The following is a 15964-nucleotide window of genomic DNA, read 5'->3' as shown; positions in this document are numbered from 1 at the left end:
AATACTGCTTAAATCTTGCTTACATTTTTCTATTGCTTAAAATATTTTAAGAAAGGCCATTATAATATTGCCAGGTTGATTCAAACAATATTTATACTTGGGCTATCATCTTGGAGGATGGTCGTCCTCTTGGACATGAATTATAAATGTCTTCTGAAATATTTATTGTTTCTATTAGAAACACCAGGCTTCGTGAGTATTGGACTACAAGTTGATACTATCACAGCCTATGCTTAAAGTGAATATCGGTGTCTGTCACAAAGCTCAAGTTTAGTCTTGGAAAGAATACACATTTTTCTTTCCACAGGACAGTAATGGGGAAGAATGAATCAGTAGATATAATTTTTAAAGCAGTGATCCTTGCATTGTGCCATACTTAATTTGTCTGCATTGGGTTAATTTGAGAGACATTTTGTGATGTTGTAAGGAAGATCACAGCAAAATGACCATTCCAAATGAGTCCCTCCAGATTTTATCTGAAACCTGAAGAATCAGGGAGTCAATTATGATACTAGTGGGTAGTTGGCTTTCTTCAGCAAATCCAGAATTCTGTGACTATGATCCCCATGTTTCACAGTTGGGTATTTTATGCTAATTAAAGTAATTTGCACAACTATTTGTAATATTTGAAGCTTCACTTTTGTTTGCTTGCTTGCTTGCTTTCAGAATTTGTTGAGAGTCAAAGCACTCAAACACAGGAAGATAATAATGTAGAGAAAGGTGTGTGCATACTAATAGTTCTTATCACCATGTCCCAGTTAATTTATATATAGTAATATTTTCAGCAGGGGGCGGGAGTTGACACGATTTATAAATTAAGCAATTTGAAGAGGATCCATCATATTGTACCCAGTGTGTGTGTGTGTGTGTGTGTGTGTGTGTGTGCGCAAAGGAAAAAATGAAGGACATTCTGCAAGCTGGAAGGCTTGCCCTCCCCTTTTCCTCCTGCCCTCCCTCCTTTTCCATGTTTCCTTTCAGTCATTCTCCTTTCTGTTCAGCTGCTCATCTGACCCTTGAAAAACACATAGAGTCAAAAGAGGAAGTGAGAGTCATTCTTCCAATGCCTTCCTTCAGTGCTATATCCTTTTCAAAGGAGGAAAAAAGCAACCACCCTCATCACATCACAAAGAAGATGGCAGTGTGTGGAGGGGGGGGCACTAGGTTGCTTTGCAACAACAGGATAAACTCAGCGGAACCATTATGCCCATGAGCACTCTGTTGGCACCCCAGAACTAGACTATAGTTCTTAGCTTTACGCTCCAAAACGGCCATTGTCAGGCTTTTTCTTTGAAAAGACAGAAACGTGCCATGGTCACTTGTTTAATGGAATTTTTGAGTCCCAGGTTTTTGCTCAAGTTGTTGGACTAAAGTTCAAATTTACCGTTTTTCTATATTGTGCTACAGTGCTGTTCTGCCTTTGTTTGTAATATATAGCCTTTTTCTCATTCTTTTAAAAGCTTTCAAACCTCCAAGATGCAACTTTCTCTTCAAAGGAAGTTTTGTTAATCAAGGCGGCCTGAAAGTGGGCGTGATCAGAATTCAGCTGTTTGTTTTCCTCAGTTGCCAGCAGCCAGTTTGCTATTCTAGAAACAAATCCGTTTAATCTGGTTCATTGGAGTTTTGCCTCTTAGGCACAAATGGATGTTCAGTGGGATTGTTTAGGCATGAATCATGAATTAGGAAATAAACAGATTCACAGAGCATGGCTTTGTCACTTAGCAGTAGTCATCTTAACATCTTAATAACATGTCACCTTTGTAATTGTCATATGTAAAACCTTTCTGGTTTAAATTTAGGCCCAGGGGTGGGGCGCAAGTTAAACCATGGTTTGACATTGGCTTGTGTCAAATAAACCAGAGTTAACGTTTTGGATCGTGTAAATGAACAAATTCAGAAGCAAAGGCTTCAGAACTCTTTATAGCCGTGCCTCATGCAGGAGAAGGGAATATAGATATGCAAGCCCAATATTTGCTGCCGCTTGTGTGTCACATTAAACTATGGTTTAGCAGCAGAAATTTGACATCCAATAGTGCCCTGTATGTTTATATCCTTTTTCAGAATTATGTTGCATCAAATAATTTCTCCTTCAAATGAGGAAGCCAAGCCATTTAATTTTCTTGTTTTGATTTCATTGTAGTTTCAGCTGCTAATTGCAGCTCTGATTCAGGCTAGTACTGGTTTAGTAACAGTTTCAGGAGCAGTTCGGAATCGGTCCAGTTTAGGTTAATGTGGGGAAATTGGAATGTTAACAAAATGGTAATTGCATATGTGCTAAGGTGACTGATATCGTGATGTTAGTACAGTAAAAGGTAGCCATCATGTAGATGAGTTTTGAGAATCTGAACAATCTGAATGAATGACGAAGTGTGTATTACACACGAAAGCTCATACCTTGAAAGCTTATATTTAGTTGATCTTAAAGGTGCCACTGAAATTATTAAAAAATATTTTTTCATCTTGTTATTCATTATAATCTGAAGTTACTGCATTCTACTTTGCCAGGGTTCCTGCGGGCCTGAGCATAACAGATGTAGACTGCAGTGGAACTACTTCTTAATAAACAACTGAATATATGCTGTCTTTTAGGTCAAAAATTTATAAGTAATTCAGTATTGATCACTTAAAGTACATTTCAGTAATCTAATCTTTATGTGGGGCTTCTCTTGTGCTTGGTTTGGAAACTGCAGAATCTTGCAGCATGGTTGCTGATGGGGATGAGACCCTGTAAGTATGGGGATGAGACCGCTGGGGGAGGCCTGGGAGTCGTGGGTCGGCAATGCGCCATTTCCCCACACCCCTGATTGCCCTCCTGGCAGCTGTTTCAGCAGCAATATCATAAGGTCACGAATATAAGCCACACTTTAACTTTTCTGGATCGGAATTTGGAAAAAAAAGGTGTGGCTTATATTTGGGGAATACAGTACATGGCAGTTCATGTGGCCACCAATAGGTTCATGTGGCCACCAATAGGTTGAGGGAGTCTCCTGGAACAGTTAAAAGAGCTGTTAGTAAACTGCTTCTTGAAAAAAACATCTTTGGACCCAACCATTATTGCCAATTATCTTCCAGTCTCAAGTATTCCATTCAGCCTTGTCTGGAGGATATGCACCATTTGGACCCTTTCCAATCAGGTTTCAGGCTCCATAAGATTTAAACTACCCTGGTTGTACTGGTCAATGATCTCCTGCAGGCTAGGGATAGAGATGAAAGCTATTTTCTGGTTCTGCTGGAACTCTCACTGGCTTTTGATACTATCAACCATGGTATCCTTCTGGACCGTCAGCATGCAAATTAAAGCAAGTCAGAAATATACTTGAAAAAACAGTGTATAAGCTCTGAAGCTATTGGATTGAATAAGCCTATTCCCGTTCATCCACAACTATACATTGTACCTGACAAGCATGTGTTGAACATGCGAGCATTCCTTTTGACAGAGCAGCAATACATAATAGATTTGTAGTTTATCATACTTAGTTTCCTGTTGTGGTAAAGGGCTGGTGTGATGACTAAATCGTTGTAATAAATTTTACTCATTCAGTTTGGCTATTATTACATATGTACTGGAACGTGAGCATTCTCTCAGTGACATCATGGCAGTGGCAACTGTTAAATTTTCAGTGAACCATGGTAAGAGGTTAGGAGGCTTCTTGGCGGTTCATAATAAAGTCCTCCCTGTATCTTTAGTGCTAGCAAGCTTCCTCACTTCCTTTTCCTTACCTTGTCCCCCCACTCCGCCAAAAATAAATAAAAATCCTATGTACCTTTAGGTTGTATAGTACTCCTATCATCTTTATAAGATATGACTCCACTTGTCAGTTCTTGATTGAATTGCTTATTCTCTTCAGCCTCTCTTACAAAAAACAACAGTATCTTCAGTTTTGCAAGCCACAAATTTTATTTCGTGTAAGACGTTTGCAGTAAGCTACACTTCTCCCATCACTTCCCCCACAAGAGGAAAGTTTTCTGCTTTGTGCCATCTGCGTTCCTGACCTTGTTTAATGTTTCATATCACTAGCTAGTGGCGTTCATGCAGTCACACTCAGTCCTGAAGCCAAGCAGAGAGAGGTAGGGCCAAATGGTCTAAAGTTGTCTCATACTCAAGGCTCAAAAAATCCTGGAGGTGAGCCTAAAAAATAGACTTAATCATGCTGACAGAAACGACCATTGTTGTAGCTCCACTCTGTGTATTGTTTTTGAACTGCTGTTGTGTTTTCCATCTGCAGCTGTGAAATTGGGATGATTATATATTCAAATGAAAACAGAACCTCCTTGGATTTTTCAAGGTTATATGGGAACCAGATACTACCCTCCAGTCATTCAACTGACCCATGACAACATAACAACATTTTCAGCTCATCTTCTTATTTTATTTCTTTAGCATTAGTTTGTCTCCAGTATTCCCTCTCAGCATATTAGTGTTCTTTCATCTGGCTTATAATTATATACCGTGGATGGCATATTAGGCGACTTAAAGGTTAAGGGACCCCTGACTGTTAGATCCAGTCGCAGACTCTGGGGTTGCGGCGCTCATCTCGTTTTATTGGCCGAGGGAGCCGGCATCCAGCTTCCGGGTCATGTGCCTAGCATGACTAAGTTGCTTCTGGTGAACCAGATCAGCGCAAAGAAACACCATTTACCTTCCCGCCGGAGTGGTACCTATTTATCTACTTGCACTTTGACGTGCTTCCGAACTGCCAGGTTGGCAGGAGCAGGGACCAAGCAATGGGAGCTCACCCCGTTGTGGGGATTCGAATCACTGACCTTCCGATTGGCAAGCCCCAGGCTCAGTGGTTTAGACCACAGCGCCACCTGTGTCCCTCTATTATGTGACTTACGACTGTTTATAGTATATCCCTTCATTTTCTCCTCCCTGTAAATAGAACTGAACAACAGAGCCAGGGATTTCCCTATCATGCAGGGCCAGGGAGATCTAGTGAGAAAAATGTAGGAGGCTGTTTTTGAGGGTGTGTTGTTAGGGAAATGCTTTGAAATCTTAAGCTGAACATTTGACCTCTTGGCAATGCAGTCTTAAAGATGTTTGCTTAAAAATAAATCAAGTTCATAGTAACTTCATAGTCGTGAGTAACATTTATTCGGTGTCTAAGAGGTTAAATAAAATAATAAAAATAGTGAGTTTAAGATTGCAGCACAAGTATCCTAGGAGATCAAATGTTTGTAGTCTTCAGCTTTTTTTAATTAAACTATGCTGAGCTATTTAGCGACACTTCAGAAGTATCACTGCTTATTAAATACAGCTAAAAGTGTCATGGTAGTCATAACTCTGGTTATGAACAATATGTCTGAGGGAAGAGAGTCAGACAGAAAGAAATCTCAAGAGTAGTTCAGTTTTTTGAAGCAGGTTTTGCATTGTTAGTGAATGTACATATCTGTTCAGAAGGATGTCTCATTGACTTCAATGGGGCTTAGTTTGAGGTGAGTAAACTACTTTGGAAGGTGTATACAGCTGTAGGTATGCTTCGAAAATATAGCCTGTTTTGTTCAAATATATTTTGTACATAACAGTTGGATTTTCCGAAGGTTTGCTCTAACCTTGAGGGTTATGTTAGGGCCTACTATACAAAACATCTTCTGATCCTTTTTAGAGGCCTGACAGATAGGAATTGTTTCACTGAGTGTTGGATTCATTACACACTTGCAACTGTATCTACGAATAGAGTATAAGTAGGCAGAAGATTTGGCAAAACCAGGTTTAGCCACCAAGAAGAGGCTTAAAATGTGGTTGACTTTTAATGAAAAAATAGCTGAAACTTTTATGGGAAAGAAGAGGCTTCTTGAAATAATGTTAGAGCTGTGTTTTGTGTAATTTTCAGAAAAGTACGACTTTGATGTCCGTGCAAAAGTCATCTGTTCTTGAAAGCATATTTCCTTTAGAAATGTATTTTATTTATCTTTTACATTCATATCCTGCCTCCCTGAGGAAAGCATGATGATTATGAACTTCATGTGAGTTAGATTAGGCCAAAACATAGTAAGTGGCTCAAGTTCTGTGTGGGGCTTTGACCAGTTAGTGCAACACTCTCACCACAACAACATGATGAAACAAACAGCATTGTGGTCAAGTTTGATCAGTGCTCTGAAACAAGTGGCACCTGCAACAGATGTTGTGTATCCTCACTCCACTTGAGCAGCTGCTGGCAAGTTATGCCAACCTCCCAGAATAATATAAGCTGTAAACCAGGCATAGGCAAACTCGGCCATCCAGATGTTTTGGGACTACAACTCCCACCATCCCTGACAACTGGTCCTGTTAGCTAGGGATGATGGGAGTTGTAGTCCCAAAACATCTGGAAGGCCAAGTTTGCCTATGCCTGCTGTAAACCAAGCAAAGCACCACACTCTCCCCTCCTCTGCTTGTTTCTCAGTGCTCTGTTTTGGTTCCCTTTCTGTTGGCGCACGCCAATTGAGTCCACTAGTGGAGGAAGTGATGACAGTTCAGTGTGGCATGGCTGAAAAGACAAAAACGAGGTAAATGAAAACAAACAAACATCAAAAGTCTGAAACGGGAGGAAAGGGTGTTTGAAGAGAATATTTAAATCTATAGCAAAACCAGGAAAATAATATTGGGGCAAAGAATTATTTAAAGGAACATACACTGCAAATCATCTTCTGAAAGTCAGTAGCCACTTTATAAAATGAAGCTAAGCTGTGGTTGTTTTTCTCTTTGAGGCTGTTCAAGGATAAAGTTAGATCACAGTTTAATATTATAACTACAGGCCTCAGGCTCTTGCACCCCGTCTTCCCGTTTTGTGTAGTGATTAATTTCTCCCATTTTCCAGGCAAATGGCAAGCTATACTTTGCCCACAAACAAGAATCACACATGACAGTATGCATAGGTAAACTATGGTTTATGCAAATCATGTTTTATCAGGTTCAAATGTATTGCTGGTGTGTGTGTAAGATCTTAAGGTTTGTGGTTGAAATGCCATGCTTATGTCTGAATAGCTTCTTAACATTTCCATTGACATCCTGAGTGTAACCTGATTTTTTTTGGCTTTTGTTCTAATAAAATCTACTACAGCTGAAAGTTTGGAGCCTCTCTGCCTAATATTTGACACCCGGGCATGGTCCTTATCTAAGCATGCAGACAGGAATAGTAACTGATCAAATGGGTTGTCCACGTAGCGCAAACTACGTACAGGACCAGACAGAAATCTAGTATCCTGCGAATGGAGCAGTTGTTGATATGTTATGTAGATTCCGATTTGGTATTTTCACATGCAGGCCTATTGAGAACCATTCTTGAAAGTGATGTAAGCCTCAAGTAATTTGTTTTGGTTCCTTTTCTGTCAGCACTGTGAGTCTGCAACTGATGCTCAAAGAAATCCTGCGAGGAGTCAGGCACATAGACTACATGTAGATTCTGAGAGAAAAGTAGCTTTTTTTTTGTCAGACAGTCCTAAGCAGTATCTGGGAGCACTGGGGCAGAACAGTGGATCAGTCACGACTTCTAAAGCCCTGCTGACTCCTATTTTCCAGGGCCAAAAGTGGGGGTGCTTGTATTGTTTTTTCCTTCTCCCACCTCCAGGAAATGGTTTAGGATCCAGAAGACCCATAGCTGGCTGTGCCTTGCCTCTGGATTGCCCTGTTCTGGAGTACTACACTGGCTACCACTGGCGGAAACACTTCTGGCAGTAGTCTTGGATCCACATGCTTTCTTGGAGACTTTAAGTGTGGTGAGGGTGTGCGGGTGTTGTTTCTGATTATACTGTGAATGATCTCATTTTAATGTAGACTTTCCTCTTTCCTGTTTAGATTGGGGCATATGACCAGCAAATATGGGAAAAATCTGTAGAACAAAGAGAAATCAAGGTAAATTTAAGCTTTATTTTTATTGTTTTATGGTACTGAATGTCAAACTTCATATCCTCAAAAAGCTCACTCCAAATCATTTAATTTACTGCACAACTCCTGTGCAAAGGATTCTGGGGTGCAATTTTTTGGTGCAGGGTGTGAGCAAGGTGTCTTTGGGCTAGTTCTTGTCCTATGACAGCTATGTGTACTCAAGAATATGTCCAATGTCCCCCTCAAATGTGTATTGTAGGGGAAAGTCATTAAGCAGCAGGGAAGTTTTTGAGAAGCTTGTCCTCTCTTATTTATATTGTCATTGAGAAAGCACGATAAAGCACATAGTTCTCAGGTTTATACTATATATCTCAGGGATATATAGTAATTCAGAATTTATTTTGATAAGACTTTATTGTGACACAGGTGTGTGCTGTCCCCCCCCCCCCCCGGACAAAGGATGTTCCATTTGTGAATTATTTTAATAGCATTTGTGAATTCTTTTGTTATCATGTAGTGATAGTAATGGTCATCCTTACCAATCTGCAGTTTTTTGTGGTGGGTGGGTTAAACTTTAAATAAGTTCTACTGAAATGAAAAAACACACTGGTACAAGAGTTAGGGTGGGAGAGGACATTTTGTGGGTGTAGGAACTCTTTAGATTATGGAATCTTGGTTAGGGTTTGTCTCTCACTTGCATCAAAACTATTTGGTGTGGATGTGAGTTTTTATGTGGCGGAGCCTCCTTAAAGGAAACAGCTAGGATAGATCTTTTACTTGGGGAACTCCCAGTTACAGTGCTTAAAAATAATATTGGGGTGTTTTTAGTTATGTTGCACTAAGCTGCCTTATGCTATATCATAGATAATTCCCTTCATATTTTACATGCTTTTTGGTCAGATATCACTGACTATCACATGGTTACCTTTATAGTTCCAGTTTACTTTTCCTCATTTTTCATCCTGTCATTGTTTTGAACAGTTTATTAAATTGGTAAGTACTTGATTATGGAAATTTGTGTTAAACAAAACAGCTTTTGTAGATTAACTGTCTCTCTGCATCTTAGTGTGACTAACAAAAGCCTTCAAGTATCTGATGAATAAGTAACTACTTCAAAAGCATCTAAATGCTTTAGCATCACTTCTGTTTTCCATTTAAAACAATTAGGCTGTGATCCTACACTTTAGCCTGGAATTAAGTCCCATTAAGCTCAGTGGGACTTGTTTCTGAATAGACATTCATAGGGCTACGTTGTTTGGTTCATTTAAGGATTCACCCACTCTTCTAAAGAGACAAGAAACTGTAATGCTGGGATTATAATAAACTCCTGCTTCCTTTGATATGATATTATACCTTCTGGCCATCTATTGTGGTTCCATATTTTTGTATATCATTACCATCCGAAACAGCACCTTTTCATTTTCCAGAAATGAAATGGAAAACAACCATTAGATTCCAGCTCTGAATGTGCTGCACTTGAAAAAGGCTAAAATCAAGCTTCTGTTGGCTTGAGTGCTATGATCTAACTATTGGGAATCTAGTGGTTTGTTCCACAAAACTCTGCAACTAGTGAGAGTCCTTTCAAACAGACAGTAATAGATAACTTTGTAACACGCTTCTCGCCTTGAAACTGTTGTCTCAGTGCAAGTAACCAGGTGGAAAATGCACTTGCCTAGTGGTTCGTCCTCCCGCTGCCTACCTGCATGCATTTCATTCAGTTGTGAGGCTGGCTGTGTTTCATCAGCTGGGAAAACACAGCTGAGCGATATGGTTGTTGTGTATGCTACCTGTGTTATCTCCTCTGTCAGGAAGAGAGATGGAGGAGTGAGATAAGACTGACAGAGTGCTGTGCCTGCTGCATGTACGCCAGTTCTTTTTCCTGACAGAAGAACGAACACACAGTAGTAGTGCTGGGAGGGGATATTGAAGCAGGGGGCAATGAGCAAGCACTTTCATGGTTTACACCGGGCAGTATGACTCACTAACAAAGTACTGTACACACCAGATTTTTTCAGAATAGGCCAGTTGATGTCATTGAGATTTCTACTGATGTACTCTTAGATCTCATTGGAGCTCCTAAGAACAAGCCAAGGTCCATCTGGTCAAGCACTCTGCCTCCGTCATTGGCTTACCAGATTACAAACTGCCTGAACTTGAAGGCTTAATTTTTAGTTTTTGTGCCTATATATATATCTGCTGATGTCGATGGCAACATTTTCTGGCAATGAATTCTGTAAGTTTTATCCAGTGCAATAGAATACAGCTACTTTTGTTTGTCCTAAATACATCATTTTAAACTCTTATAACATTGGGCAGAGGATGAATAATTTTATACAGGCAATACAAATAATTTTATAAATGTATATAGCAGTGGTTCTCATACTTCGTTCTCTGAGCCACACTTTTCAGAATAAAAATTTGTTCACACCACACCATTTTAAAAAATTTGATAAGTAATGCATTGGAAAATAAAAAGAAATAACTTAGCCTAGTAGTGCTATTTTATAATACTGTATTATCATGGGATATCCAGAAAGTATAAAACAATGCAGCTACATAGGATCATGTATCATTCTCAAAATATAATATTGACAGTCCTTGAATCTTCTTGGCACACTTGCCATCTTCTCCCTCTACACCTTGTGAGAACCAGTGGTTCTGCTCGATAATCCTTTTCCAAATTTAAACTTTTGTCTTCCTTTACAGAGGAAACACTTCAATCCTCTTATCATTTCAGTTGCTCATTTGTTTAAGCCGGAATGTAGCTTACAGAATAACACCTGAAAGTATAATAAAAACATTAGAGTGAGTTTAAAACAGACAAGCATTAAAAGAGAACAATTGAATGGACCTATAGAATAAGTACAGTGAAGCAGCAATAAAGTTATCTGTACCTTCTCATTTTTACATGAGGCAGCTAGAACTATGCACAAAATTCTACATTTGTGCATGTTGTCAGTTTTTAAAATGAGGTTATTGGCTGTTTTTATTTTGTTCTTTATTATGATTTGTATACTTCCTAATTAAAAATGTTCTTTGGATACAAGTCTCTAATCACATCAGTTATTTGTTTTCTCTTTCTATCCCTTTCCTAACCATTCTCAACACTAACTTCTTTTACTGCAGTAGCACTAACAGATTTAGTGAATTTTCCACTATGGCCCCAGGATGTTTCTGGGGTTGTTGGTAGTCAGTTCAAACCGCATCAGCACATATGTGAAATTAGGCTTTAATTCTCATGCACATAATTCTGTTCTTTGCTTTTGTTGGATCTCATATGTGGTCCATTCACCCAGTTTGGAAATATCCTTTTGAAGCTTGTGGTAATTTGGGATTTTACAATTTTTAATAGTGGTCTTCTGCTACAACTTGGCTACTCTGTTGCTCTTCTTTTGAGTTGTGCCATATTTGGGTGACCAGGAAACTCTTCTAAAGGTTTCTCAGCAGCTGAAACTGGGAATGATTTGAAGTATTAAATCCCATAGATTCATAATGTGTTCATCACTCGCAGTATGGGATCCAGTTTTCCTTTGGGCAAAAAGAAGGGGAAGATTCTCACTTTTTATCAAGATTTGGATTTGACGTAACATTAAGCCCAACCAAAGTTTAGTTCTGAGTGGTATGGCAGCAGCAGCAGGACTGTGGGAGAAGCTGGCCACCATCCAAGAACCTGCATGTTTGCTTGTTCACACTGAACCATTGTTTGGTTTCGAGTTACCTGAAAACTGTGCTGTTATTTGAATAACACAACAACTATTACAGAATTTCCATAGGTAAAACACAGCAACTAGAAAGGTCCACAGTATGCCTCTGCTGCCAGATGCCAGATAAATAAGTTTACTTCTATTCTCTGCTTCCTATGTGTTACTCAGCTTCTGGTTGATGAAATAACCTGCCCTCCTGGATTATGACTGCTATGTTTGCAAAATGCAACCATCATCATGGCTTGTTATACATTCTGTGTCCTCTTACCACTACAGTATTTAACATGCATATTTTTGTTCTGCCATAAAATAATGTCTCATGAGTTTGTATGCTTCGGCTTCATTAGGATTTTCTGCAGTTTTCCTGTCTCCTTTAGTACTCCATTTATTTATTTTGGTCTAATGTCTCCATTGTACAGCTTGTTTGCTACCCTGCTACCAGTGTTATTCATTTTTACATCACTATGAAGTTGCTCATAAAGTTCCTTCTTGGCTTTCTTATTGTCAACCTATGTTTGGTTTGCCAGACTTCTTGCTTGGGTGTGAGTGTGTGTGTTCATGTTTTAATAGTTTTACAAGAAGTAATCTTGTCTTTTATAGTCTCATTTAGTCTGAAGTTTAACAGATAATTGTTTGAACTTGCCTTATCTAATAAGTGGTGTATGTTTAACTTGAAGCCCTGTTATCATTATAAACAACTTCCAAGTGTCTGTAACTACCTTCTCAATTTCCTTTTAACTGGAGCTCTACATTCTCTTGGCAGATCTATAATCTATTGTGGTTGCAGCAGTGAAGCTTTTGACATTGATTAGTTGAGCTGATCTGATAGCCTGGAATGCTGTAAGATCCAAACTGTTCAGGGAACAATGTTGTCAGTGTTTGCAGGCCCAGCTCTGTGAGGGAAAAGAAAGTTTTAATTTTGTTTAGTGAACCGTTTCTATCCTGCTCTTCAACAGGATTAAAATGCCCAAGCAAACACAAATCTAAAAGGTAAAAATTCCACCTGATACAAAAAGCACTTCAAGGTTGGTGCTAAGTGACCATCTCTGGGAAGTGGGTGTTGTCCAGTTTGGCTAGTGTTAAGTTTCTTAGACAAAACAAAAAAAAATTCCTTCCAGTAGCACCTTAAAGACCAACTAAGTTAGTTCTTGGTATGAGCTTTCGTGTGCATGCACACTTCTTTAGATACACACAGTGTGCATGCACACGAAAGCTCATACCAAGAACTTAGTTGGTCTTTAAGGTGCTACTGGAAGGAATTAATTTTTTTTGTTTTGACTATGGCAGACCAACACGGCTACCTATCTGTAAGTTTCTTAGAGGTATTTGTAGCAGTGTTAGAAACTGAGATATGAAAGATAGGAGCTAAATGGCACCTTAAACCTAGGTTATGGGCACAACAATGGAATGTCTAGGTGTGCTTTTTTATAACAAGAATACAAAGCTGAAAATTAATGAACTGCAGCAAAAATATGTTCATTTTTCACATGGTCCAGTCCTTCCCCTGCCCACTCCCCTAATATTCTTAAGAGCAGGGGTAGGCAACCTAAGGCGTGTGGGCCGGATGCGGCCCAATTGCCTTCTCAATCCGGCCCGTGGACAGCCTGGGAATCAGCGTGTTTTTACATGAGTGGAATGTGTCCTTTTATTTAAAATGCATCTCTGGGTTATTTGTGGGGCATAGGAATTTGTTCATCCCCCCCATATAGTCCGGACCACCACATGGTCTGAGGGACGGTGGACCAGCCCACAGCTGAAAAAGGTTGCTGACCCCTGCTTAAGAGGGTCTCTTATCCAGTATTCTTCACTATTCCAGTCTTCAGAGAGTAGCTGGAAGTGGGGAGGCAGAGAATGGTCCTCCATTCCTTCCACTCCGCAGTTTTAATCTGAAATCTTAGACACAGTACTGTGCCCAGAGCTCAGAAACTGCTCACACTAATGAAATTCCCTGTCACAAAATGCGCCAAGAACAATTGGAGTTTAGAACACTGATTTGTAGCTTTGTGGGGCAGGCTGAAGACATCCCAGGAAATCAGAAAGCTAGAAGACCTGGAGACTAAAAAACAGGAACCTAAAGGGAAGGAGTGGTGAATAAATCTTTGTTAAATGAGCAGAGGAGACAGAGACTGAGATGGTGCTCTGAAGAAAACCCAGTCTTTGCAGTCAGGAAAATCTATATCGTGTCCTCTCCATGTCCCATAGTGCAGTGCTAGGACACTAGCCAAGAGATAGATAGGAAACAAGAAAGACAAAGTAGGTGTTAATGTAAAACACAATGTGAGGAAACAAAGGAAGACATGAGGCTACAGTAAGGAATAGCTGAGGATTATGTAAGGACTGAAGCAAAACTTAATATTAGAACAGTGCCGGAGGGGAATGGATAAGCTTGGGATTGTGGGCCATGGGTATAGGTTTTATAGCTCTTCTAGAACCGGACAGGCAAATCCTACTGGTTGTGGCTTCTACTATCACTAGAGTATTGTGATTTGGCAATCCTATGATTCACATACTGATTTAAAAATACTTGCCAATTCTTTTGCTACAGGCCTCCACTATGAGTATTGTGAACTTAGCTGTCCATTTTAGATGCGTCTGTATGTTGGAATTTGGTCGTATTGTGGCTACTGAGCCACATCGTTCAGGGATCTATCTATCTATCTATCTATCTATCTATCATCTATCTATCTATCTATCTATCTATCTATCATCTATCTATCTATCTAGCATCTATCTATCTATCTAGCATCTATTATGTATTTAAGCTAATTAATTAATATTTAGCATTTAAGCTAAATTCCAGTGTGTGTTTTCCATAAGAGGAAAATGCATATAATAATTTAATAATAATAATATTTTTTAATTTATACCCCGCCCTCCCCAGCCAAGGCCGGGCTCAGAGCGGCTTACAAGCAATAATAAAAACAAGATGAATGGTTACAACTTAAAAACAAGAATAAACATAACATTAAAATAATGGAACATTAAAATATTAAAATGTAGCCTCATCGCAGGAGGAGAAGGAAAAGAAGGGGGGAGAGAGGGAGGGAGGGAATCAAATTGGCTCCAAGCCAAAGGCCAGGCGGAACAACTGTCTTACAGGCCCTGCGGAAAGAAATCAGATCCTGCAGGGCCCTGGTCTCATGAGGCAGAGCGTTCCACCAGGCCGGGGCCAGAGTTGAAAAGGCCCTGGCTCTGGTTGAAGCCAATCTAACTTCCTTAGGGCCTGGGACCACTAGGGTGTTGTTATTTATGCACCTTGAGGCTCTCCGTGGGGCATACCAGGAGAGGCGGTCCCGTAGGTACGAGGGTCCTAGGCCGTGAAGGGCTTTAAAGCTCAAAAGCAGCACCTTAAATCTGACCCTGTACTCCACCGGGAGCCAGTGCAGCTTGAAAAGCACTGGGTGAATATGCTCCCATGGCAGAGACCCCGTGAGGAGCCTCGCTGCAGCATTCTGTACCCGCTGGAGTTTCTGGGACAGCTTCAAGGGCAGCCCCGCATAGAGCGAATTACAGTAGTCAAGCCTGGAGATGACCGTTGCATGGATCACTGTGGCCAGGTCGGGGCGGGAAAGGTAAGGGACCAACTGCTTGATGCGGCGAAGGTGGGAAAATGTCGCCTTGGCTGTTGCTGTAACTTGCGCCTCCATGGAAAGGGAGGCGTCAAGGATTACACCCAAACTCTTAACGGAAGGCAATGGCACTAATTGGGCCCCCGCAAGAGAAGGGAGTTGGTCCCTCATCCCCATGCTATCCCGACCTAGCCATAGGACCTCTGTCTTCGAAGGATTTAGTTTCAGTCGGCTCCCACGAAACCATCCAGCCACAGCTTCCAAGCATCTGGTCAGTGTGTTCGGGGCCGAGTCAGTGTGGCCATCCATCAGCAGATAGAGCTGAGTGTCATCAGCATATTGGTGACAGCCCAGCCCAAGGCTCCGGATAATCTGGGCAAGGGGGCGCATAAAGATGTTAAAAAGCATCGGGGAGAGTATATATGATACTTAACAGCTTCTAGCAGAGTGTGAACAGGATTAAAATAAGTGGTCTCTCCTGTTGCATGTGATTCAGGGTGCAGCTGAAGATTACGAGATGGACAAAGTGATATTCAGAGCCCTGTATCTAGCACCAGCTCTGGAGAATGTCAGTGTAGGACAGCACCTGTCAGTAGAGGATGTTGAAAGGCTGCTACTGAAAAGGTTGTCCATGTGTGCTATAAGCAATTGTAGAGTTTGAGATGGGCCAGGGGGGCTACTGAGTAGTTCAGAAGGGTCAGTGTGATCTGATATCAGGTTTTGCCATGCTTTCGATAGGTAGCAGATAGGTTGACAGAGATGCAAATAGAAATCTCTCTAAAGCAGGATGAATAGTAAGTTTTGTCCTCAGTATATTGGATGTTCTGATATTTTTCTCTGAAGTGACAAGTTAATTTAGAAACTTGTTTTAGATCCTTACTTTAGAA

General features: G+C 40.4%; 1 protein-coding gene across 6 annotated transcripts in view; it reads left to right on the top strand.

Annotated features, from left to right (window-relative positions):
* The window catches only part of PHTF2 (putative homeodomain transcription factor 2), a 69005-nt gene that overhangs the window by 21122 nt on the left and 31919 nt on the right, over window positions 1–15964 (top strand). For 5 of the 6 annotated variants that reach the window (XM_081927707.1, XM_081927702.1, XM_081927704.1 and 2 more), the window contains exons 3-4: window positions 7775–7831; window positions 8738–8797. In XM_081927707.1, the coding sequence (XP_081783833.1) occupies window positions 7775–7831; window positions 8738–8797 (117 nt within the window). The remainder of the gene's footprint in view (window positions 1–7774; window positions 7832–8737; window positions 8798–15964) is intronic. The other variant, XM_081927706.1, reaches the window with a different exon arrangement.

Source organism: Podarcis melisellensis (genome assembly GCF_964234715.1).
Source record: "Podarcis melisellensis genome assembly, chromosome: 10".
Lineage (NCBI taxonomy): Eukaryota > Metazoa > Chordata > Lepidosauria > Squamata > Lacertidae > Podarcis > Podarcis melisellensis.
Note: the sequence above shows the minus strand (reverse complement) of the source record. Positions and strands in the feature narration are given on the sequence as shown.